The following is a 25,542-nucleotide window of genomic DNA, read 5'->3' as shown; positions in this document are numbered from 1 at the left end:
TTCACCTAATTCCCTGGAGCCTGGAGATCATGCTTTTCAGCTGAACAGGTTAGCTTCTATATTGAAGAGAGAATTCAGACATGTTTTGAAGTACCAACACATTATGTATGTAAAAATGTGGAATGAGGAAAGAATTACTGGCTCTTTGACCTTGTCTTTTAAAAAAATTAGATTTATTTATTTATTTTATGTATATGAATACACTGTAGCTATACAGATGGTTGTGAGCCATCATGTGGTTTTTGGAAATTGAACTCAGGACCTCTGCTTGCTCTGGCCCCAAAAATTTACTTATTATTATATCTAAGTACACTGTAGCTGTCTTCAGACACACCAGATCTCATTACAGATGGTTGTAAGGCACCATGTGGGTGCTGGGAATTAAGCTCAGGACCTCTGGAAGAGCAGTTCCTGCTCAGAACCGCTGAGCCATCTCTCCAGCCCTCACCTTTTCAAATGTTTTATTCAAAATATACCCTGGTGGTAAGGCTTCAGGAGCATGGTGTAGAACATTGTAGCAGATACCACCAAAGCTAAAGTGACCCTGAAGAAGGGTTGTGTGTAGCTATAGACACTCGCCACTCTGATACAGTGTATTGCTAGACATCAGAGAAATAGGGGGAATGGTAGCCTGTTGTGAGTTTTAAAATCCTTTTTATCAAAGGGTCACATACACGCAGAGAAAGACAGCGCAGAACACACTGGGGTGTTCAGCATCAACTTTATACACAGGCGACTGCAGGAACCAGATACGCAACCCCAGGAAGCCTCAGCTCCAGTGAAGGTGTGCTGACTGACTGAATGGGAGTTCCGTCTGTTTTTTTTAATCCTCCACAAGAGAATCACACCATGTGCTCGCGCCGCGTGCCTAGGCCTCCTTATTCAGCCGTGTGGCTGTTCAGACTTCATTGTCTCCCACCGTGCCACAGGATCCCACCATGGGAATAAACACCTTCAAATCTGTTCGTCCTGCTCCAGGTATGAGCCTTGAGCCTTCTGGGATGTGTTTTCTTTCCAGGTTCCATATGATGTATTTTTAGTGCGTTAGTGTGTGCCTGTGTGTGTGTGCTTCTGCCTGGTTTGAGTTAAGGTTTGTGGTGGTTTTAACAGGTTTGGCCCCAGTAGATTCATGGTTTTTGCTTGGCCCACAGGGAGTGGCACTATTAGGAGGTGTGGCCTTGTTGGAGTAGGTGTGGCTTTGTTGGAGGAAATGTGTCACTGGGAAGCTAGGATTTGAGGTCTCATATATAGCTCAAGCTATACACAGTGTGACAGTCTCCTCCTGGCTACCTTCCAATCAAGATGTATAACTCTCGGCCCCTCCAGTACCATGTCTGTCTGCACGCTTTCTTGAAGATAATGGACTGAACCTCTGGAACTATAAGCCAGCCCTGATTATATGTCTTCCTGTATAAGAGTTGCCTTGGTCATGGTGTCCCTTCCCAGCAATGAAACCCTAATTAAGACAATGTTTAAGTTAAAGTCTTCCAAAGTGGTCTGTCATATGTCCTGTTTCAGGGTTGAAGGGGTGGCTAGGTAGGGTGTTTGGAGAGGAATAAAGTTTGGTTCTCAGCATCCATGTGAGGAGGCTCACAGCTGCTTGTAACTCTAGTTTCATGGGATCCAATACCCCTTTCTGTCTTCCAAAGGCACCTGCACACACGTGACACGTACACTTATACACAAATTAAAAATAAATACTTTTTTTAAAAAAAAGTTCATGTTGGGATTCTAAATTCTTGTTGAAAGATTCTTGCAAATACCTAGGTTTTTTTGTTTTTACTTTTTGTTTTTGCTTTTTGTGCTTCCAGTGGAACTATTTCAGTGAATAGGTTTTTAAATGATTGTGTGTGATGTGTAAGTGTGGAGATGCATGTGCCTTACAGTGTGTGCATCTCAAAAGAGACCTTTTAGGAGTTAGGTTTCTTCCTTCTATGGTAGGCTTGGGTCACAGGACTATGCAGACAGCGGTTGGGTTTTTAATCCACAGTCCCTTGATAATGGGGATAAAAACATCTTCTCACATATGTAGTGCTATATAGTGTAGCCGCCAGCAGCTACATGTAAACTGGGTTACCTGTTGAGAGAATTTTGGGGTCATAGGGAAGAGCGGCGAAAAGTACGTACGGCCAAGTCAATGTTCACTGATCAAAGCCGTAAACTTTAATGGCGCCGGACCTTTTAACAGTTCGGGCAAACCCTTCCCCCCAGACTCCAGGCTGAGTTCCGGTGGAAGTTGTCTAGCTTCTCTTGGAGGTCTTCGTCTTGACTGCTCCGGCAGCTGGGTGGGTCACCTGTTTAATTCAGGAATCCCTATACCAGGAAGAACAATGAACTTAACCTTTACTACGTGCACTCCACCCTAGGTGGAGCAGAATCCTGGCTAACTGGGAGAAGTTAACCTTGACCAAAGTCAAACTCTGACCAAGTGCAAGACTGCCCCAATATGGCTCTGTACATGTCCTCCCTTTTTTTATTAATTTGAACACGAGGAGGTAGAAAACAAGTGGATAAATATCCTTCATAAGAAGGCGGGCCTTAACCAGGAGGGGAAGCATTGACCGTAATTCCTCTTAAATATTGTATAACGTCTTTTTCAGAGGAGGGGTAATAGGCTCCCTTATTATTTTAAGGACAGCCTCTCGACGTTAACCCCTATGCAATTAGGTGTACTTCCTGGGGACTCAGAAGCAGAAATTCACCTCCCCATGCAGTGCTTTGCCTCGCACGTCTCGCTGGTACCCATGTTTGTTCAAAAACAAACACACATAGATCTGAGTTCTATGTGGCTCCCTCTTTGGAGATCCACTTGTGTAAGTTTTGAAGCCAGGGGGGTCTGCAAGTGTCTTTAACAGACATGTAATCTCTCCATCCAGGTGAGCCTGGGTGGAGACAGCCAGTCTGCTTAACAGACAAGGTCAAGAGTTAAAGGTGGAATAGGATTAACTTGTCCCAGAAGTATCCAATTCAGTTGTAAATTAACAACTTTAAGGACACAAAGCTTGGCCTCTGAGGTGGGAGAGGTAGCCTTGTGAATCAAGAATTAAGCTGTTACTTCTCAGGAAAAGTGGAGACTATATGTTAAATTAACACAGCTGGCTGAAGATTGTTAGCCATCTTCAAAATTGGAATCTTCAAAATTGGAATTATTTCTAGACCAGTCTATGGTTGAGTCAGCTGAGCACAATAAGGAGAAGAGTCATTTTAACTCTTCTTAATTAATTTTTCCTAAGCTAGCTTAACAGTCTCCATGTTCTGTCCCACAAAGTCTAAAAGCTTGAAGCTAGGCAATTTATCTAACCTGGGACATTTAACAATTGAGGTAAGTCAAGAACATATACCCAATATAGCTCTTATGTTACCATGGTCTGGGCATTCAGCAAGCACAATCAGCATATCTTCTGCAGCATTCTGTGGAAAAAACAGAGGACATGCCTTCTCCCCCAATATTAAATCAGGATCATGGCATATGTTAGTAAGTGAATTCCTTCATTTCACCTAGACATCAATATGTCTAATTACAAGATGTCATATACATTTAGCAAGGAGTTTCTTGGCATCTAAATTTTAAAATTTTTTTTTTTTTTTTTTTTTTTTAAAAACATGCAAGCATAATTTAAATTATATGCACAGGGACACAATTTCCCCTCTCTTCTTTCTTCCAAGAAGATATTGTTTTATTAATTTAAGTTGGAACACAAAGTATAAACCATAACATAGGCAATAACTATGTAATTATATAAAATATAGTTGCTTTTTCTGTTAGAGCAGTTGCAACTAGACAGCCTAAAAATGAATCATTAGTCACATGTACATATTTTTTTAATCTTTTAAATTAGAAATATGAATATCATTATCTGTAATAACTAAGTCCTCTAGGATTAACACCATTACGTGGTAGAGGTAGAAATTGAGGACATCAAGAACAAATCTTTATAATTTGATGTGTACAAAATATAAAATTATTTCAAATACCTAAAGGACAGTCATTTAGAGAATATATCCTTTGTTCTTAGAAATTTGAATCACATTTGTACAAACTGTAGAAATTAAGAATTAGCAGTATTAAAAATGGACCAATTTTAAGCAATTATAAACCATGAGCTATGTATATCTATTATTATTAAAAGCTTGACCTTTAACATCTTAAAAATAGCTGCTATAGCACCCAATTCAGGTATCTGTGTTGAAGCAGGGAGAAACTTAAAGGAATAAACATGTGATCTGATAGTACAAATTATCTTTTGGATAACAATTATTAATTTTGCCTAAAAATGCTTGCCATGTAATAGACCAACCATTAATAATAAATTTGATTGTTGCTTGAAGCAAGGAACAAACGTTTCCTACCTTGAAAACAGAGGTTTAAGACCTTCTGTGGCAAGCTTAAAATGAGGTAAATATAAGATAAAGCCAATTAATATATCTTAACAACCTTTGAAAGCCATTTACCTAAAAATTCTAAAAGTCTATAGGAGCAAGGGCCTGTAACAAACATTCTATGAACATTATACACTGAAAATTTTTAAGATCTTAACTTCTGTATTGAAAGAGAGACAAACATTTTTTCCTCACAGGACGTAAGGCTGTTAGCCATTCCTTGAGGCAAAAACTTTCTAATGACATTGTTTTGTTGTTTCTTTAAAATTAGAAGCAAATGCTTTTATAACTATCAGAATGTAAAGCAAAAAACCAACCCTTTAAATTTACAATAATTTTGCAGGGAGTAGACAGGCCAAATGTTAATGCCTTTATAGCCTCCTTGACCTTTCATAGACTTGAATTGCATTTTAACCCACACCAGGATAAGTCAAAAACTTTTTTTTTTTTTAAGCCAAACACTCCCTAGGTGGGGCCTGTAAGGCAGAAACAATTTCTCAAAACTTCCTCACTAGCTTCCCCTGAGGCAGCTCTAAGTTTTGCATTAACTCAAATGTAAATTTTTTTTTATCTGCCCTAGGATCCACCTTGAGTCCTTGGCAAGGACATTGTATGAGATTCCTCAAATGTAAATATCTTCTAATCTGAGCCTTTTATCTAAGACCAGACCCAAACCTACAAGGACAATTTAAGGATTAAACAAAAGAAACCTGTAATTTCATGGTCAAAGGAACCTACTTGATATCAAATACATTTCTACAGAGATATCCTTTTTAATCTTGGAGGGTTAAATTTTGCTCCTACCATTGTAGCCTATAAACTTGTGGAAAAGAGGCAATGGGCCTCTAAAACCCATAGCTGTATCACTCTCAAAATTATCTTAATTACAAAATGTTAAGAATTATGAGCCTGCAAACTGAAAACTGTAGCCAATGACACACTGATTTTTATTGTAACTCAATGTTTTCTTGCAATATTAGAGCACAATTGTAATTTTGGAAGCAAATCTCAATTTTAAACAATCTATTTTCTTTAAAATTAATGGCAAACACATATTTACAGCACAAGGTTTGTATGCCAGTTCTTATGTTCAAGTGTATAACAGTGTAACTTATTAAAGAGACAATATTTTAGATCTTAATCTTCATTAAGTCTAATCTCCAGGCCAAGATTCACATGAAACACCATGCCAATTTAGGAGCGTCCCAAAGGCCTGTATTTCCTGGATTGCGTCATGCCATGTGGTGTTCAAAATGGCGACTACCCTAAACTACCAGCCTTAACCATCATGCCACGTGTTCAAAATGGCGACTACCCTAAACTACCAGCCTTAACCTAACTTTTGTTAATAACATTATACCTTTTAAATCATGTGCAGTGACTTAAGCCAATACTCTATAGTCAAGACATGCAAAATATACCTTTAAATCCAATTATAAACAAGAACAAAGCATGAGTGGCGTTAGGCCACGTGTAGTTAGTTAAGATAGCTCTAACACTGAATCACCAGTTTTAAACTAACCTTTTCTTAATAACACTATACCTTTTACATAATAACCAATTAATTTATAACTCTTTAGTCAAGAAATGTAAAGCCTTATATCATTAAAACCAATTAGAAACATGTATAAAGCGACTACATGAATTTCACAAGCCAAACCAAAGTCTTCCCAAATCTCGAGGTTTCTGGGCTTTAAGAGCGGCTTTTTCCCCAGCCATGCTTGCCTCTTGAGTGAGCTGCGCTGTCGCGGCGTGGCTTTGAATCAATCCCCACACAAACTGTGGCTAGCTCAAGAGGTTACCAGCAGATGTAATCTTTACCAATTTTTTCTTTTTAACATGAAACAGTCATTCACACAAAGACACAGAGAGGACATAAACATACACATAGACAGTCGGTGCACCGGGACAAACACGGAAAGATACACAGAAAGTTAAGCGTGCTTGTTAAGCAATTGCATCCATTTTCCTCTTTAAACAGCTCTTAGAAGCTGTGGACATATGCCTATTTTTAAAAACCCCTTTCTTTTCGCCGAAATCAGCTCTTACGAGCTTTGGGCAAATGCCTACCAAATTCCTTCCCCATATTTCCCTATCTTATCAACCCAAGCAGTCCTGCGCTGGGTCCACGCAGTATGCTTGAAAAACTGTATCCATTCCTGCACTCACAACCATAGACACGAATTCACTAGCGCTAGTTTTGCCCTCTATGTTGCTTACCGTGCGGACACCATTAATTTTCACCTTTTTCACGAAGCTTCGCTGGATAGGGCTACCTCAAGAAATTCTCTCGTGCCAGGTCTTCCCACGTTCAGGCGCCACTATGTAGCCGCCAGCAGCTACATGTAAACTGGGTTACCTGTTGAGAGAATTTTGGGGTCATAGGGAAGAGCGGCGAAAAGTACGTACGGCCAAGTCAATGTTCACTGATCAAAGCCGTAAACTTTAATGGCGCCGGACCTTTTAACAGTTCGGGCAAACCCTTCCCCCCAGACTCCAGGCTGAGTTCCGGTGGAAGTTGTCTAGCTTCTCTTGGAGGTCTTCGTCTTGACTGCTCCGGCAGCTGGGTGGGTCACCTGTTTAATTCAGGAATCCCTATACCAGGAAGAACAATGAACTTAACCTTTACTACGTGCACTCCACCCTAGGTGGAGCAGAATCCTGGCTAACTGGGAGAAGTTAACCTTGACCAAAGTCAAACTCTGACCAAGTGCAAGACTGCCCCAATATGGCTCTGTACAATATAGACATTTTTTCTTTTGTGATGTGGATGGTCGGCAATGTCTTTTGCTTATATTCTTGTCGTAACTGATTAGGTGTTCTTTATATGTTCCAGATAAAGTCCCAAGAAACTAAGAGCTCTAGGCCTGCTTCTGACCGTCCATATGCTTGTGAATAAAAGTTCAGTGGGAAATAGCTATGCACTGTGGTCTGTGTACAATATGGGGTTGCCTGCCTATTACAAGAGGAAAACTAGGCAGCTGTGTTAGGACAAAACCCACAGTATTTATTAACCAGCTCCTTACTGAAAAAGTTTACCAGTACCTTTTCCTCACCATATGAACTCTGAGAAGAGTCAACCTTCCCATTTTCCAAAACTTAAAATGATTTATTCTTTATGTTGTAAGTATGATGCACACATGAGTGCAGATGTCCCTGGTGGCCAGAAGAGGGTGTCAGATCCCTCAGAGGTTGAGTCAAAGATGGTTGTGAGCCACCCATCGTGGGTACCAAGAGCTTAACTCTGGAAGAGTAAGAGTAGCAAGTACTCTTAAATGTTGAACCGTCTCTCCAGCCCTTCCCGTTCACTTAAAAATTATTTAAAATTGTGCGTGTGTATGTGCAGGCGAGCATAGAGACCAGTACTGTTGGGTGTGGAACTGGAGTTATAGGTAGCTAGAGATCGCCGGGTCAAGTCCCCTCGAGAGCACTAAGTACTCCTCAGGAATGAGCAATCGTTCCAGTCCCTACCCTCCACTTTCTTAAGAGTGTCTTGCTAACCACAAACTCAATTCAGGATAATACAATTAAACCTTTATGCTTTAGAGCCTTCTCAGTCTTGCTTAGCACATTGCCTGCACGGAAGGTATAAGACCTCCCAAGTTTTTTGAGGCAAGGTCTTGCTCCATAGTCCTGACTGGCCTGGGACTTGGTTTGTGGGCCAACCTGACCTTCACTTGCCTCTGCCAGTCAGTGCCAGTCAGTGCCAGGCTCACTAGGAATGACCACCGTGCATGCCCCTCCTATTCTGATGTGATTTTTACACTTCATAAACAAACTAATTTGGTTTTACTGTTCATTATACACACAACTGGCAGAACATGCAACAGAAGTGACATCTTTGCCTCTTAAATGTCACTCATTAAGACAGATGACCCACGTTCCTAGGACCTGAATAATGTTCTATTCTGATGGTCATTTTACTCTTATGTCATAACATCTATGGCTTTACATTTCAACACTGGTGAGCAGCAAGTGCTTTATTTTGTTTTGATACAGGATCTCACTATATATACATTCTCGTGTCTCCTGCCTCGTCTGTGCAGAAATTGCAGGCCAGAAGTCACCACATTCAATTTAAAAAACAAAACAAAACACACACTTCTAATTGTATGTATTGTGTGTGTGTGTGTACATGACTGCACTTGCCCACAGAAAAAAGGGTGTTGCATGACCCGGAGTTGAAGTTACAGGTGGGCGTGGCCCCCAGTGTGGATGCAAGGAGAGAAGCTCAGGCCTTCTCCAAGAGTGCACGCACACACACACACACGCACGCACGCACGCACGCACGCACTTCCTACTGCTGAGCCATCTCTCTCTCCAGCCTCTACACTCAAGCCCTTCTATTTTACAAGTTAGCTTTGGCAATTATTTATCTGTTGGTCCTTGGTCTTAGATTCATCATGTTCATTTCCATGAAATGACTAGGTTTGAGAGTCCACGATGTGTGGGCTTACAGGGGAAACTGACATCCCTTGGGGCTTCTCTTGAAAACCACAAGAGGCCCTAGTGTGCGCCCACGTTTTTCCTAGTCATAATTCTTGAAAATGTATTTTTCCTTAGGCACTTGAGGAGTGTTATAAATAGGCACTGCTCTCGAAATCATCTGCATCTTTTTCTTGAAAACCCCGGTGCATCTGAATATCCCCTGGAACGTGCTACGTGAAGGTCATGCCGTGAAGGTCATGCCGTGTAGGTCATGCCGGAAGAAAGTCCCACTCCATCACTGAGTGTTACCTCGGTTTCCTTCCCTCCTCACTTACCTGGCCAGGTCTTCCTGTAGAGTTGCAGAAGAGCTCTGGTGGTAGGCCAAGCTTTGCTGTCAACACTGCACTGTTCTGAGTGACGCCTGTAGCGTCCTAGTTGGACCCTCTGTCTAACTGAGGGGGTTCTTCTCCATACTTTGCTAAGATGATGTTTTTTCACATGAATTTTCCAACATGACTGTTAGCTTTTGGAATATTCAACTATCTCTGTTCTTGGAGCAGGGCTGGTCTGGCTGACCACTGATTACGGACCAAGCACCTGCATCTGGTTCATCTGGGCTCAGGTCCTCTAACACCTATAATCAAGTTATGGTAGAGTCTCCTCCTAACCACAAGGCTGACTTTCTGTTGTCTTGGTTATCTGTAGGATGGGCTGCCAATCACAGCACAAACATCCTAAGTGGACACAGATGAACAATACTTGGGGGAGAGGAGCATTGGAAATCAAACATGGCCTCATGCCATCTAGGCAAGGGCCTCCATTCAGAGTCGACATCATCTATGGAGGGTTGACAAAATCTCACCGGGGTGTCAATCGTCCTTCTGTCCAGGGATTCCACGCTGCGTTCACGACCTGCCCACCACTAAGAGCTGTCTCAGCGACCACATTAAAGTGTTGCTGAACCATAGCATTTATTGATGGTTCGGGACTATTTCCCTTCAAGTATTGACTTGGGGGTCTTGGGGCACACCTGCTGTGGGCACTGAGAGGCTACTGTTCTGGCAATCAGAAGAGGACCATGATTATTGATTTAAACAGCTTGCTCGGGATTCTCACATGGAGAAATGGCAGGCAGCCAAACTCTTTTCGCAAGGGATTATACCAAAAAGTATCAACCAGAAAATGTCTGATAGAATACTGTGTTCTAAAGCCCTGGAAATAGGAGGCAAGAAACAGACACGGCAGCATACTGAGAGTACGTACACTCTTCTAGTGAAATGGGCACAAACAACCCAAGCTAGGTATGCATATGTGGTGGGTTGAATTGGAATGGCTGACACAGGCTCAAATATTTGGATCTTGGGTCATTAAGAAGTGGCACTAGGTGTGTCCTTGTTGGAACAGGGGTTGTCTTGCAAGAGGAAGTGTATCACTAGTGGGGTAGAATTTGTGGTTTCAAATGCTCAAGCCAAGCCCAGTCTCTCTTGCCCTGCTGCCATTGGGTCCAGCCGTGGAACTCTTAGCTGCCTCTCCAGCATGTCTGCGTGCGTGCCACCATGATGCTCCCTGCCGTTACAACGGGCTACACGTCGGAGTTCAGAGCAGTCCCAACTAAATGTTTTACCTTTCCAAGAGTTTCCACGGCCATAGTGTCTCTCCACAGCAACAGAACACTGACTAAGACAGCACAGTTTATCAAAATAGTATTTAAAAATTTTTTTGCTCAATTCCAGTTGAAAGATTTTTACAAAATCCACTCTACGGGTAAGCACCGACATAGAAGACTCTGTGCTTCCCTACCATAGAGCATATTCCACCCATCTACCCACTGTAACAGTCATTTTAATCCTTGATGTCACGTGTTCACAAATCATTCAAAGCCGAGATTGCAAAACATTGCATAGAGTCATTATTCAGTTGCATTTCTAGACCAGCAGAGGTGCCGTGTTTTTTGTCACCCTCATGGTCAGCTGCTGGCTTTACAATTTCATTTTATAAGTTTATTCAGAACTCATAGCTTCTTGCACCTTTTCTATAAACACCTGCTGTAACATCAGAAATATGGCTTTTAGTGTGCGTATCTAAGGTGAGTTACACTCATCAGCTGATAGTTCTCAGCAAAACTCCCTGATATGTAAATATGATTTAAATAAAAAATAAATATTAAATACTTTCGAAGGTTTACTCCTGTAAAAATTACCTAGTGTCACAACAATTACATGGTCACGATTTGCTTCTTGCTGAATCTTTATAGATTCCTCTCTGAAGACTCAGGTCAAAGTGGGTCTCATTTTAGGACTTTACTCTGGAGAGCGGGGATGCTCAACCTTTGAATCGCTGCAGTACAGCGCAGTGCAGAATGTCTACAGCACGCACAGGGCCCATACTCAATTCCCAGTACCACATATATTGAAAGTTGGGAATAAAAAAATACACCCTTGAGCACCTATTGGACTCCCAGTGTTCACTATAATCAAATGTTTCTCTTAAACACTGAGAGGTCAGAGATTTTCCACACTGAGTACATTTATAGTCCCCCTTTTATGAATTCTCTGATGGCTATTGAAAGCTGATCTGTGGTGGAATTTTTTCCCACATTCGTTACATTCGTAAGGTTTCTCTCCTGAATGAGTCCGGTAATGGACCGTGAGGTACGACTTCTGGGAAAAGACTTTCCCACACTCGTTGCATTCATACGGCTTCTCTCCTGAATGGCTTCGATAGTGTACGGTGAGATTTGACATCCGGGAGAATACTTTCCCACACTTGCTACATTCGTAGGGCTTCTCTCCTGAATGGATCCGGTGATGGATAGTGAGGTACGACTTCTGAGAGAAGAACTTTCCACACTCGAAACACTCGTATGGCTTCTCGCCCGTGTGTACCCTTTGATGTCTAAAGAGGGACGAGTTATGAGAGAAGGTTTTCCCACACTCGCTGCACCCGAAAGGTTTCTCTTCGGAATGGCCTCTGTAATGCACAGTGTAGCACGACAAATCAGAGAAGGACTTCCCGCATATGTTACACTCGTAAGTTTTCTCCCCTTCGGGAGTGGACTGGTGCCTACTGAAGGCTGAGTTTTCAAGGAAGGTCTTCCCACAGTCGCTACATTCGTCGCGCTTCTCTCCTGGGTCAGCTGTGTGATCAGGGAGGCACTGCAGCTGGGTCGGCTTCCCACACTCACCGCACTCCTGGACTCGCTCTTCTGCGTGGACCTTCCGGTGCCTAATGAAAGCGGAGTTTAGATTGAAGGTTTTCCCACACTCTGTACACTCATACGGTTTCTCTTCTAAATGGCTCCGATAGTGTATGGTGAGGTACGACACCCGAGAGAAGAATTTCCCACACTCACTACACTGATAGGGCTTCTCTCCTGTGTGTGTTCTCTGGTGTGTGATGAGGGTGGACTTCCGGTAGTAGGATTTACCACACTCATTACACTTATAAAGCTTCTCTCCTGTGTGCGTCCTCTGATGGTCGTTGAGGGCAGACTTCCGGGAGAAGGATTTCCCGCATTCATTACATGGATAGGGCCTCTCCCCTGAATGATTCCTCTGGTGTAGCGTGAGGTGTGTCTTCTGGCAGAAGGTCTTCCCGCACTCGCTACACTCATAGGGTTTCTCGCCTGAGTGGGTTCTCTGGTGCTGTGTGAGGTGTAACTTCTGACAGAAGGTCTTCCCGCACTCGGTACACTTGTAGGGCTTCTCCTCTAAGTGTGATCTCCGGTGGACGGTGAGGGTGCCCTTTTGACTAAAGGACTTCCCACACACACTACAAGCATACGGTTTCTCTCCGGTGTGAGCTCTCTGATGGATGATGAATTTGGACTTCTTACAGAAGGACTTCCCGCACTGCGTACATTCGAAGGGCTTTATTTCCATTTGTGATCTCGGATATGTCCTGAAGTCTGACATCTGGATGAAGTCGGGTCCAGAATCATCCCATTCACAGGGCTTCTCCCCGACATAAGCTCTCTCACGAGCCATGAAAACAGTTTCACCGTCTAAGGCTTCCACGCACTCATAGTCAAAGGGTTTCTCCAAAATGGTGATTTTCTGCAAAATAGCTTCGTCGTGTCGAGAGGCGTCACCGTCACCTTGGTTAAAGTCATCAGGGTCGTCACCTTGGTTAAAGTCATCAGGGTCGTGTCCGAAGGCTTTCCCACACTCAAAACACATGCTGGGCCTCTCCACTGCGTAGCTCCCGTCACTGCGAATCAGTTCTGACACAGACTCCAGAGGCTCCCCGCAGGAGACACAGCTGTGAGCCCCTGAGCTGGGGGACATGAGGGCTGGCTCTAGGGTGAGGGCTTCACCAGCTGCAGGCCCCCGCTCTGCTCTCCAGCGATGGAGATCATCACCGCACTGCGGGTGTTTTCCACCGTGTTCCTGGATTCCTTCTCTGGGTTCATACACTTTACTGATTTCTGAAAAGGAGTGAGATTGAATACATGCTGTCAACATGAATATTCAAGCTACAGAGGGGGTGATGCGTAAATGTCGGATTTGTGGACAATCTGTGAGTAACGGTTATTATGAATGTACAGGTCTCCTTTTCCTTTGATTTATAATCTGTAATCTGTGTGCAGGTGTATGTGGGGGTGGGTAAGAAATGGGAAGAGAATCGATTTACAATGGAAACAAGCACCTTCCTTTACACTCTGACCTAAGAAATGAGGAGCAGAAAGCACAGTTACTGAAAGGGCAGTAGACACAGACAGCGGGAGGACTCACAGCGGGAGGACTCAAAGCGGGAGGACTCACAGCGGGAGGACTCTAGCAAAGGGAAGCAGGAGAAACTAATTACTGGACATATAAAAAAGAAATGTTTTAATATGGCCTATGTTTGGGAGGCCGAGATTGCCATTTCTAATCAAATGGCAATCCATCACCACACAAGCAGACTGGCACCCTAGACACCCCTGCATTCACATCAGTGGTCTATGTCTCATGGACGATTACACCTTAGATACTTCTGAAATCTTTGCTTTTGTTTTTGTTTGAAACTGTGTTTTTATTTAGCCTGGACTGGCCTTAAACTTTCAGTAATTTGCCTGTCTTACCTGGAGTTTTGGGACTACAGACCTGAGGCACCACACTCAGTGAAATCTCTGCCTTTCAACCCCATACATTAGGAAAAGCATTCTGAAAGTCTCATGTCCCTCCCACTTAGAGAGTTCCGCGACCAGGGCTTAGACACTGGTGACACAAAGCGGGCGCTCACTGCTCTCCGTCTGTAATCTCCTTTCCGTGTCCTGACTTACATTCCCTAACCTGCTATGTCTTCTTCCCTCAGTTTCTTCCTTAAGTTTTTCTTAATTCTGAATACAAATAAATCTCCATGTTTCTGGATTTCGTTTGCTACAAATAAAGCACCAGGTTTCAGAAGCATCCCCTACAAAATCCATTAATTTTAAAAAGAAGCACTTTTTAAAAAATTCACTCTCTTCTCTTACCCAAATGCCTCTGAGCATGGCGGTCCCCTTCCACTGTCCAGGGGTCTTCTCCCTGCTCCAACTTGACAATCACGTTTGGCTTGATGACGTCATACCCTGTTAACAGAAAAGGAGAAGGGTCTGGACTCGCGGGCTGCAGACCGCGGCGGTACAGGAAGCTGCAGCACAAGTTATATTGTTTGTGTTTACCGAGTCAAAGCAGACTAACACGCCCTAAGATGCAGGAGGCTCTGGGCTCCATCTCCAGGACCACAGGGGGAGACATAGGTCCTGCCTGCAGGGCCACAAAGACGCACCCGACGCCTGCCCTGAAGGGCTGAGAGTCTCAGCACTTGTTCCTTCAAACCCAAAGACAAATCATTAAAGTCACAGTGTTTAGGAGGCAAGCGGTCCTCACCCACAGACACGAGGTTGCTGTAGGTCTCCAGCATCACATCCCTGTATGTCGTCCTCTCCTCGGGGTCCAGCTGCTGCCACTCCTCCTGGGAGAAGGCCACCGCCACATCCTTGAATGATAGTGGGCCCTGCAACGACACGATCAGAATCAGGACATAAATGAGATGCACATGGAACTAGCTTTTCTCAAGCTACTGGTACCGTTAACCGTGACCACTGTATACCTCAGTTTATGTTACAGAGCCCGGGAGGAACACAAACCACACTGTTGCAGTAAATCTCAACATCATATTGTAAGCAAGCGGGAAACAAAAGCAAAACCAAAACTCTGGTGTGGCAGGTAACTGTCAACTTGACATCATCTAGACTCGTTTGGGAAAACGGGGTGCAATAGGACTGTCTGACCGGGTTGGCCTGTGGCTGGCGGAGTGTTTCTTATGTTCACTGAAGTGGGGAGGCCTGCCCGCTGTGGGTGGCATCATTCCCTGGACAGAGATCCTGCCTTGTAGAGGAAGCGAGCTGAGTGCTACCAAGTACACACTAATTCAGTACTCTGAGTGCTACCAAGCACGCACTAATTCAGTACTCTGAGTGCTACCAAGTACGCACTAATTCAGTACTCTGTGCTCTTTACCGTGGCTGTAACGTGACCAGCTGCTTAACATCTCTGCTGCCTTGACGTCCAGAGTTAGGGATCGTAACCTGGAACCGTGAGCTAAACAAAGTCTTCTCTCTGGGGTTGCCTCTCTCAGGGTATTTTATCACAGCCACGGAGTGGAGTTCCCAGTTTTCAAATGGATTTTGGAACTGGGAAAGGCTGTAAAATATGCAAATCAGCATTTCTGCTCTCAAGAGCCTGAGCGCCCAAGGCTGACACACCACGTCCGGTTACACTGTCTCCTTCAGTCTCCTTGTGGCAGTCCTTCAGAGTCCCTTCATGGTGGGACACTCCCAACTCAGGCCCTGATTCTTTTCCTGCCACTGTCCCGCTGTTTCTGCCCCATTTTGGATTTTGGCAAGTGTGTGGCACCAAATGTGTGGGGCTCAGAGGAAAACCAGCAGGCGGTTTGCTCCTTCCGTTGTGCGGGTTTAGGGGACCAAACTCAAGCTGTCAGGTGTGGTGGTGGGTGGGCCTTTACTCGCTGAGCCATCTTGTCGACCCCAGGTTTCAGCTCTCTGATGTCTGCATATTTCATTTGAAGGCCAACTGCATCCGTTCAGTTTATTTCAGCTCTTACTGCAAACATTTATTTCTTACAGCAACGTGTAACACTACAAACAGAGAATAGAACCGAAGTCTTACTAGAGTAAGACATACAAGGAAAGGTGGGAGCTAAGGAAAGGGACAGACTGGCCAGCACCAGGATGCAGAGGTCGGGCAGACAGGGAGGTGGCAAGACATGAAGAAGGCACCTTTCGATGGGCAGCTTTTGACAGTGAGGGCCAATTTTAAAGTAGGAGTAAACCAACCATACATGATTATCTTCCTGATTCAAAACCCAAAGGCCAGGGCTTAGCGTGATGGCTCAGTTGTTGGAGTGCTTATTGCCCTTGCAGAGGACCTGAGTTCAGTCCCTGGCATCTGTGTTTGGCAGCTCACAACTGCCTGGTAATTCTAGTTCTAGACCTCTGGCGCCCTCTTCTGGCCTCTGTGAACTCCTACATGCACATGGTGCACATACATTCACAAAGGCACACAAATATCTACACAAAAATAATAAATACATATTTAGAGAAAAAAGAAACAGAAAACCACATTCCATTCTTCTAAGAGCAGTGGAAGGCTGGTTCCAGCCATAGGCTTTCTTTTAGGTTCAGAGAAGGGTTGTGGACAAGAGAAAGCACAGCCTTGAGTCTTTCGACTTTATACAGGGGCTACTGGTGTGCAGCCAAAACAAACAGAAGACTTTCCGGCAGAGTCCTTGCAGAGTTCCCTCACGGGGCTCATGGCTACCATGGAGCAACCAGAGAGTCAAGCACAGGACTCCCTGGACAGTTGTGTGATAAGATCATAGATGCACCGGGCAAAGAGAGAATTTCTGTATGAGATAAATGACCATCTGTATGGGATTAACAGGAATATAGACCCACTTCAAGACTCTATCAGACAAACCGGGGCATCCGCTCAACTCTCTCCACACTGGACAGGCTTTTTGTTTCCCTAAGTTGAACAAACTGCTCTCCTCTGTGAACTCACCACCTCTACAAAATGACACAACGACTTTTTACTTAGGTGATCTCAGTGATCAATGCGATGAGACCCTGAGTTACTGGAGATAGGCCAAGAGCTGGTGATTCTTATGGGGGGTTATCTCGATGAGGTAAACTGGGCAGGAAAGCCTGCCCACCATGTGTGGCTCCATTCCCGTGACTTAGATCTTGGACTATATACAAAGACAAGGTGGGCCGAGCACTCACTGCTCTTTGACTGCGGATGCATGTGACCAGACCGCTTCAGGGGTCTGCCGCTGACTCCCCTGCTGTGATGGACTATGACCTGAAGCTAAATCAAACCTCTCTCTCTCTCTCTCTCTCTCTCTCTCCCTCTCTCTCTCTCAAACTGCTCTCATTAGAGGGTTTTTATTGGTATTATTGTTGCCTGTTTATCTGTTTTTCAAGACAGGTTTTCTCTGTGTAATAGCCTTAGCTGTTCTGGAACTCATTTTGTAGACCAGGCTGGCCTTGAACTCACAGAAATCTTCCTACCTCTGCCTCCTAAATTCTGGGATTAAAGGTATTCACCTTAAAGGCATAACCATACTTGGTCATTAGAGTACTTTTTGGATTTGGTTTTTTCGAAACAGGGTTTCTCTGTGTAGCCCTGGCTGTCCTGGAACTCACTTTGTAGACCAGGCTGGCCTCGAACTCAGAAATCCACCTGCCTCTGCCTCCCAGAGTGCTGGGATTACAGGCGTGCGCCACCACCGCCCACCTCATTAGAGTACTTTTTAAAAATGTCACTATTGTATGAGTGTTTTCCATATAGTATGTATGTATGTATGTATGTATGTATGTATGTATGTATGTGCACATGTGCACAGTTCCCTTGGCCAGAAGACAGTATCAGACTGCCTGTAACTGGGGTTACAGGTGGTTGTCAACCCACACGTGGGTGCTGGGATCAACCCTGTATCTTCTGGAGAAGCAGCAAGTATTAACTCTGAAGCCATCTCTCTAGGCCATGTCACAGCAGCAGGGAAGCCATTCGGTAGCTCCTGCAGTTGTTGCCTCTCTAAAGTAGAGATGAGTCTCTCAGGTACAATTGGAGTACATCCAAATCTGCCTGGAGGCACTAAATTCTATCTCCAGCACCCCAAAGAAGAAAAATTCTCTCACAAAGGTGAACAGAACATTAAGAGTCATCAGCTGAAATAAAGTATAAACAAAAAGACAAGCATCAAGACAAACAACTCAACATTAAAAGAGTAAATTGATACATGAAAGAGAACTTAATTTCTGTAATATGAATGGGTGTTTTGCCTGCATGTATGTCCGTGCAATATGTGCAGGCCTAGTGCCCACAGAGCCCAGATTCTAGGGTTCTATGTGTGAGATTCTATGATTGTATGTAGGAAACTCTGATTTGTGTACAACACTATGATTTGATGTAGACTCTCTGATTCTATATATGAGACTTTATAATTCTATGTATGACTCCATAATTCTATGGCTTTGAGTCTGTGATTCTATGGGTAAGACTCTTCCAGCTGAATCTGCCAAAAAAGTCCCCCAAAACAAAAAAAAACCCAACAAAACAAAACAAACAAACAAACAAAAACCAAGACCAGCCAAGTACTTATAACGTCCTCTAGATTAAGTGACCACTCTGTCACTGTGATGTAATTTTTATTGCCTCTGGTGATGTGTAGTGCACGTGGTCTATTATTTCAGAAGCTATTCTGGCTCTCTGTGGTGCTGGCATGGAAGGGCTATTGAAATGGCTCAGTGTGTAAAAGCACTTGCCACACAGCCTGACGATCTGAGCTCGGTCTCAGGATCCATATGGAGAGAGAGAACTGACTCCCACAGTTGTTCTCTGACCTTCAGGTACAGATGGTGCATACTGTTTCCCACACGAGTGCACAAGTAGGCACATAGCAAACAAATTTTAAAAAACTGTTTTTAAAATGGAACCTTAGAGCAAAGAGAACGAAAGATTTCTTTGTATAATTCTTTTCTCTGTAACTTTTCTATGCATCTGAAATTACTTCAAAATAAAATGTTGAATGCTCAACTATATTAAAGAAGTGTTTACAAAGACCTCAAAAACCAACTTAAAGGAATTACCTGGCCTCCAAACTCCAAAGATTAAAATATCAAGGTGAGATTTAAATATCAATGTGTTGTGCTTATAAAAAAGAGAAATAGGTATTAGAATATGTTCTGTGGGGGTGTGGTGAGGTGTAGGGGAAGAGGGTGTCTTGGAGGACCCATGCCAAGGCATCCCTTCCCCCTGAGGGACCAGTCACACAACGGTATATAGAATAGAGTTTATTTAGGGCATGGGGAGGGGAGTCAAGAGAGTAGAAGAGGCAGAGAAAGGCAGAGAGGAGAGAGTAGAGAAGTAGAGGCCAGTCATGACCACATGGAGAGAAGAAAGGGGAGGAGAAGGGGGGAAGGGAAGAGCCCAAGAGGGCGAGAGAGAACAAGAGAGCGAGAGGAGGGGCAAGCAGGCCCTCCTATAGTGGGCCAGGCCTACCTGGCTGTTGCTAGGTAACTGTGGGGGTGGAGTCCAGGTGGAGTCCAGACAGAATACCAACAGAAGGTCAATCACAAGACACTAAAAACATTGTAAATCCACAGACGCGGGATAACAAAGAAACATGCTGCTCACCTGGTCGTTCTAAACTGTCTTCTTACAGAAGCTGTGTGGCCAAAGCAGGGAGTGTACTTTCACGAAAATATCGTAGCTTATCCAGGAAGCAGAGATGGTACTAAGAGTGGGCTACCCTCTTCCCTAAGGACTTTGTGACATCACTTCACAGATGATAATCTCACAGTGACGAAGACAGGAACATTACATGTGCAGCTATCGTGAGGCAGGTGTTGTCAATCTGACAGACTCCACAGTCACCTGGGAGATGGTCCTATTGGGACTGTCTTGGTTACATTAACTGAGGTGGACAACCCTATGGCTGTGGGTGGCCCCGCTCTCTAGCTGGGATCCTGGAATGCTGACACAAAGGGAGCCATGTGGCCATGTCTTCCTCCTTCCTTCCTGACTTCAGAAAATGTATAAATTATCAGCTTCCTTAAAGTAGGCTTCTGCTGCCCTTCCCACCATGATGGACTGTGCTCTGGGGCCTCAAGCCGGAGGAAACCCTTTCTCCCTTGAGTTGCTTCTGTCAAGGTACATTTTCAACATGCAAACAGAAAAGTAACTCAGATGTTAGTCTTGCTGAAAATATGGCCGAGCCAGGTATGGTGGTGCACACCTGTGATCCCAGCACTGAAGACGTGGAGGCAGGAGGATCAGGAGTTCATCAGAATCCAGGTCATTCTCAGGCTACAATAGCATTCTGGAGGCCAGCCTAAGCTACATGAGGTCCTGTCTGAAAAAACAACCATAAAAACGAACGGACACCTCTAATTAATCTTTCTGTAAAAACCACCGATTTCACAAGCCAGGCAAAGAATTTAAAGGTAAGGCAATGGGGGCAGATTCCAAACTTTGAAACAAGGAATAAAGGAATAAATAGCCCAATTTCTAAAAGAAAAAAAAAAACACAGAAAAAAAAATTAAAACCAAAGAAGGCATAGCAGGGGAACCCCTAGGAACCACATAGGAGAAGCTAAAAGTTAGCAGGTGACCGTCCTGAGATGGTTCCACCATGGATTCCATGGATTAAAATCTATAATGGATTTGCTCCTTTAGGAAGGGTGGAGGAGAAATTCATTTTAGGAAAGATTCCTGCTATTAATATGCTTTTCCTGTTATTAAATATATATATAACAATCACTAGGTATTAGCCCACCCTTGTGAGCAGATTTCTGCACAATGAAGATGTACTGTCTTGTAGTGATGCTATATAGACAAATAGATGATGCCTTAATTCTTAATGATCATTCTATAAGAATTCTTAAAATTACATCAGTAATTATTAAGCTCTTTTATAGTAGGACTGCTATTAGGTCTTCTCTGATTATCCAAACTGCAAGGAGAACACTGCCAGTCTTCAAGTGTCACAAGTTAATTGCCTCTGAGATAGCATCTGCAACTTAAGAGCACATTCCAAGAGGTCGTAAAACCATTAATCAAAGGTCATAAAAAGGGAACTGAGGATATACTATAGGTGCAAGGACATATTGACTGGGTTTATCAATACAAAACTTCACTAATAAGTCACAGAAGTTATGGTTTTTAGCTGTCCATGAACCTGTAGAACTGGTGATAGACGATGAATGTTTAGCCAGATAATTATTCCTAATGGATATGCATGTAAACATTCTCTGTTGTAAACTTCTTATTCAATTTATGTTTGAACTTCTGGTGAACTTTTGTTATAAAAGCAAGGGTGTGGGGAGAGATGCTTGGAAAAAACATGCCATCTATTCTCCTAGCAAAGGTACAAAAGCCCAGGAAAGATCACACTGGGGATACAGCACTGGAGAGAAAGCTGTGGGTGCAAGGCCTTGGGAGCAAGGGCCCTGTGACATCAGAGCAGGAGGAGAACAAGATTCGAAGGAGGATGCAGAGTGGGATACCTTAGACACTATAAGGCAACTTAAAATATTAAGAGAACTATATGCAGAATGCAGAGGGAAAGAGGTATAAAGAAGAAGCTATCGAGACAGCAGAGGGAGTAGGCAGCCTTCTCCTTACCATGGGATAGAACAAGTCTTTTCTTAATAACAGGACAGGTTTATTAGTCTTACTAAAGAGAACAAAGCTTTCTTCTTACAGACTTGGGTTTATTTAGCAATAAAATGGTAGAAGCTTTTTCTTTCTCTATACAATAAAGATTGAAGCTCATTTTTCATCCAGAATGAGTGAGTTATTTCTGCACTGGTCATATATAATGTATGTATGTATGTATGTATGTATGTATGTATGTGTGTTTGTATGTTTGTATATGGATGGATATGTATGTGCAAGTATATAATTATGAGACAGTATGTAAGCTGAGCCCAATTAGTTCGAATGGAGATTTATGAATATGCGTACATGAGTCTGTATATGAATTTATGTGAGTTTAATCCATATTTGCTTGTGTAAAAGTCTTTCCTTCTGAGAGCATGCTACTTCTCTCCTGGTTAGATAGAAGTTTATTGCTCCAAGCATCTCTCTAACCTGACAAGCAAGAGACATCTACACAAAAGGGCAAAAGCTCTAGCAATTAATCCTTTACTTAATCCTCTGCTGTTTTACAATGAGGTGCTAAATGACAGAGATTGCAGTTTCTGACCCAAAAGAAACTCAAAAGGCAGGCCACTACAGAAGCAAAGGACTAATATTTAAGACAGGCAAACATTTTATCGTCAAACAGCAACCTTTAATATCTAGCTCCCCGCGACGCTCTCCCCACTGGCTTACCTTCAAGAGAGAACCAAGAAAGAAGAACGGTTGAGGCATGGTCCCCAGCAGGAGCCATTATTAAGAGAAGATCAAACTACTAACTACTAGCATGTAATCTACATTTTACCCCAGGGATTTAAAAAGTAAAGACGGAAATACATCGCATTGGCTCATGACATTCTGATCCCTGAAAAAACATTACACAAAGTTCTTGGGCAGCCGGGCCTTGGCTTAGACCCAGCGAGGGGAATGCAGGACTCAAATGTTGTTATTAGGAACACTATTCATAACGATGACAACTTGAATAAAGAAAGAGTTCCAGGTCCTAGGAAGTTTTTACTACCCACTAGGCACAAAAATGGCATCCCCCAGTAGCAGTTGCAGGTGATGGAATGGATCCTAATTTTCTTTTTCTAACACTGCCAAGTAACTCCATTAGCCTATAGTTATCAGACTGTCTACACAGCATGCCACTCCGGTGTATTTTATATTACAATCACCTTTATTTACTCCTTTCTCCACTACCATTCTATTATGTGTGTATGTATGTATGTATGTATGCATGCATTCATTTGTGAGTATTCTGCTGCATGTTCACCTGCATGCCAGAAGAGGTCGTCAGGTCCCTTTATAGATGATCAGACCTTCGAGGGAGTCTCCCAAAATACATTTACAAAGGAGTCAGAAAAAAAAAAATTTTTTTTCAAACAGGAAAGACTCACCTTAGATCTGCTCATTTTCTGCTCCTCTTGGGAAACCGTAGACAGGGCTGATGACTGACCTGCTGGAGAAAAAGTTCGCTAAAATCAAAGATTAGCTGGTCTACATAGGGACAATGGTTCTTGCCTGGGAACCACCTAATGACATCGCAGCCTACACACACACACACACACACACTTTGAAGAGGTGATAGGAAGGAAATCACAAACTTCATTCCAACAGGTGGCATGGGGGAGGGGAACGGGCACAGTTCTACGGTGTTTCCTTTTTATCCACAGGCATTTGGTGTAAAGGCACAAAATAGTTACTTATTTTACTTACTATTCAAACTACTGTAAAATATGTCACAGCAAATGAAGATTCTGGGCTCTATATATCTGGGATCCATGTTCCTTGTGGTGACATGCATGTAATCCCAACTCTCTGGAAGCTGAGACAGGAGGATCACCCACTACCAGAATAATATGGGCGACAAAGGGAGTCCATGTCTCAAAAAATCAAAACACAAAAAGGAAACGGTCCAGGTGTGCAGCCGTCTGACAGAGTGATAAAGTGTGATTTATTTTCAAACTATCTCATTAAACTTGGCTACTGCAGCACATTTTTAAAAAGGGCTAAGGGAAGAAACTAGAAAACAACGGCACTTGTATCAACAAACCCGTGCACAACCTTGATTATGTCACACACTGTCGCAGACTAAGTCTTCCTCCATGAGCAGAAGCAAAAGCAGACTTCGAGCACTAGACCACTGACGCCTCAAGGGCAGACTTGGGGGGGGGGGGGACCCACAGACAGAGCAAGGGTTCTGATGGATGCTGAGTGACACCTTGGGAATCTGGATCCGCTGAGCTGCTCAGTGCCTGCACACTGATCTCGGGATTGACAATGCAGCTCAAGCGGTGCAGCTGCCCTGCTGTCAGCCTGACCACCTCGACCCTCCCGGGCCTCGCATGCTGGGGACAGCGAGGAGCTCAGGTGAACTGGCGAGCCACCAGCCGGGTCCAGCATCCCTCCCGCAGTCCCGATCGATCTGTGCCCTCGGGCCTCACCGTGTAGGCGGCCCCGCTGCCCGAGTTGGCCTCCCCGCCGAGCTCCCGCTAGGCCTCCCCGGCCCGCACAGCCGAGTCTGTTCGCTGCTGCTCCGGAAGCTCGGGTCTCGGCCCCGCAGGCTCGGCGACTCCAGCTTAGCGAATGCAAAAGCTGCAGGAAGAAAAGTAGCCTCGACACACCGGACCTGCAGGAAGTCACGGCGGCGCAGTGGCCCAGCGCAAGTACCGGCACGCGCAAAAACCGCGACGCGCATGTGCAGCATCTTTCCGGAAGTCCGAGTTCCAAGGCTCTCCTTTTTTCCCAAGAGTTGCACACAAACTCTATGTCCCAGAAATCTTCGCTCGCCACAGCATCTAGGGATCCTCGCGCAAGAACCAACCGCCTCCCATAAGTTTGTAGGCGGTGCTCTGAGAGCAATGGCAGCCTCCAGACCTGCTCTTACCTTCTTGTTTGTCCTCACTCCCTTTGAGCCCGGGGAAACCTGCTGCTGCATGAAGTCCAAAACCTAGTCCTGGCCTGGCACTCCTAAAATAAAAGGAAGATTCTTCTAGAAGGAAAGGAAATTGAGTGTCATTCTCGATTAACCACACTTCCTTTAAGTACTAGGCACAAGAAAAAAGCAGCTATGCTTTGCAAAGAAGGAGGCAAAAACACAAATGGTGGGCTTCTAGATTACATGTCTAATGTACAGAAACTCTAAAAACGGAACCAGAAAGAACACACAGAAAGAAGAAAATAGCTCTCTGTAAAGTGACCTCTGAACGGTGATATTTGGGGCCAGGCGACAATGACAGTTTTCAAAGATGGTACAATATAATGAACAACCCATCAATTTCTTACAGAAATAATGCAACAGTGTTCTTGGCCTAATTCTTCACAAACACGTTGGCATCAAGATTATTAATGAAGAGTGGATGCAAAAAATGTGGTATATCTACACAATGGAGTACTATTCAGCCATTAGAAACAATGAATTCATGAAATTCTTAGGCAAATGGATGGAGCTAGAGAACATCATACTAAGTGAGGTAACCCAGTCTCAAAAGGTGAATCATGGTATGCACTCACTAATAAGTGGTTATTAACCTAGAAAACTAGAATACCCAAAACATAATCCACACATCAAATGAGGTACAAGAAGAAAGGAGGAGTGGCCCCTGGTTCTGGAAAGACTCAGTGAAACAGTATTCGGCAAAACCAGAACGGGGAAGTGGGAAGGGGTGGGTGGGAGGACAGGGGAAGAGAAGGGGGCTTACGGGACTTTCGGGGAGTGGGGGCCTAGAAAAGGGGAAATCATTTGAAATGTAAATAAATTATATCGAATAAAAAATTAAAAAAAAGATTATTAATGAAGTCTGGCAACAGAGAAAGGTACACTGATGCAGAGGATAACATTTTCATCTCAGAAGAAGCACCAAGCACCTTGAAGTGCCAACCTTAGATAAACTACTGAGCAACCAGCAGGAGACAGAAGCATCACTAATCCCCCTCAGATGCTGCAGGCCACACATGGTCTCAGGAGAAAGGGTGACCTCTCCTCCTCAGAAGGACCGCTGCAGTGCTGGCTGCACCTTCTCCCAGGCCTGTCCTCACCTCA

General features: G+C 43.9%; 1 protein-coding gene across 2 annotated transcripts; it reads right to left on the bottom strand.

Moving 5' to 3' along the window:
• Positions 1–10,007: 10,007 nt before the first annotated feature.
• Positions 10,008–24,168, bottom strand: Rbak (RB associated KRAB zinc finger). 2 transcript variants are annotated; one of them, XM_052168473.1, is made up of 5 exons: positions 23,945–24,168; positions 22,898–22,959; positions 14,661–14,787; positions 14,264–14,359; positions 10,008–13,234 (listed from the first exon to the last, which is right to left on the bottom strand). In XM_052168473.1, exons 2-5 carry the CDS (start codon positions 22,910–22,912, stop codon positions 11,310–11,312), a joined length of 2,163 nt encoding a protein of 720 aa, XP_052024433.1. In that variant the 5' UTR covers positions 22,913–22,959; positions 23,945–24,168; the 3' UTR covers positions 10,008–11,309. The 2 variants fall into 2 exon arrangements, with proteins under 2 accessions (XP_052024433.1, XP_052024432.1); XM_052168472.1 differs by having other exon boundaries at positions 22,898–22,956.
• Between the last annotated feature and the right edge of the window lie 1,374 nt (positions 24,169–25,542).

The sequence above is a fragment of the Apodemus sylvaticus genome, chromosome 22 (genome assembly GCF_947179515.1).
Source record: "Apodemus sylvaticus chromosome 22, mApoSyl1.1, whole genome shotgun sequence".
NCBI lineage: Eukaryota > Metazoa > Chordata > Mammalia > Rodentia > Muridae > Apodemus > Apodemus sylvaticus.
This window is presented reverse-complemented; position numbering and strand designations above follow the sequence as displayed.

What these genes read in the sequence shown, in the direction of transcription:
- Rbak (XM_052168473.1), bottom strand. An exon ending in CAGCAACCTCGTGTCTGTGG is followed by an intron (nt 14,360 to 14,660) that starts GTGAGGACCGCT and finishes TTCTGTTAACAG; the next exon opens with GGTATGACGTCATCAAGCCA. An exon ending in CCATGCTCAGAGGCATTTGG is followed by an intron (nt 13,235 to 14,263) that starts GTAAGAGAAGAG and finishes ACTCCTTTTCAG; the next exon opens with AAATCAGTAAAGTGTATGAA.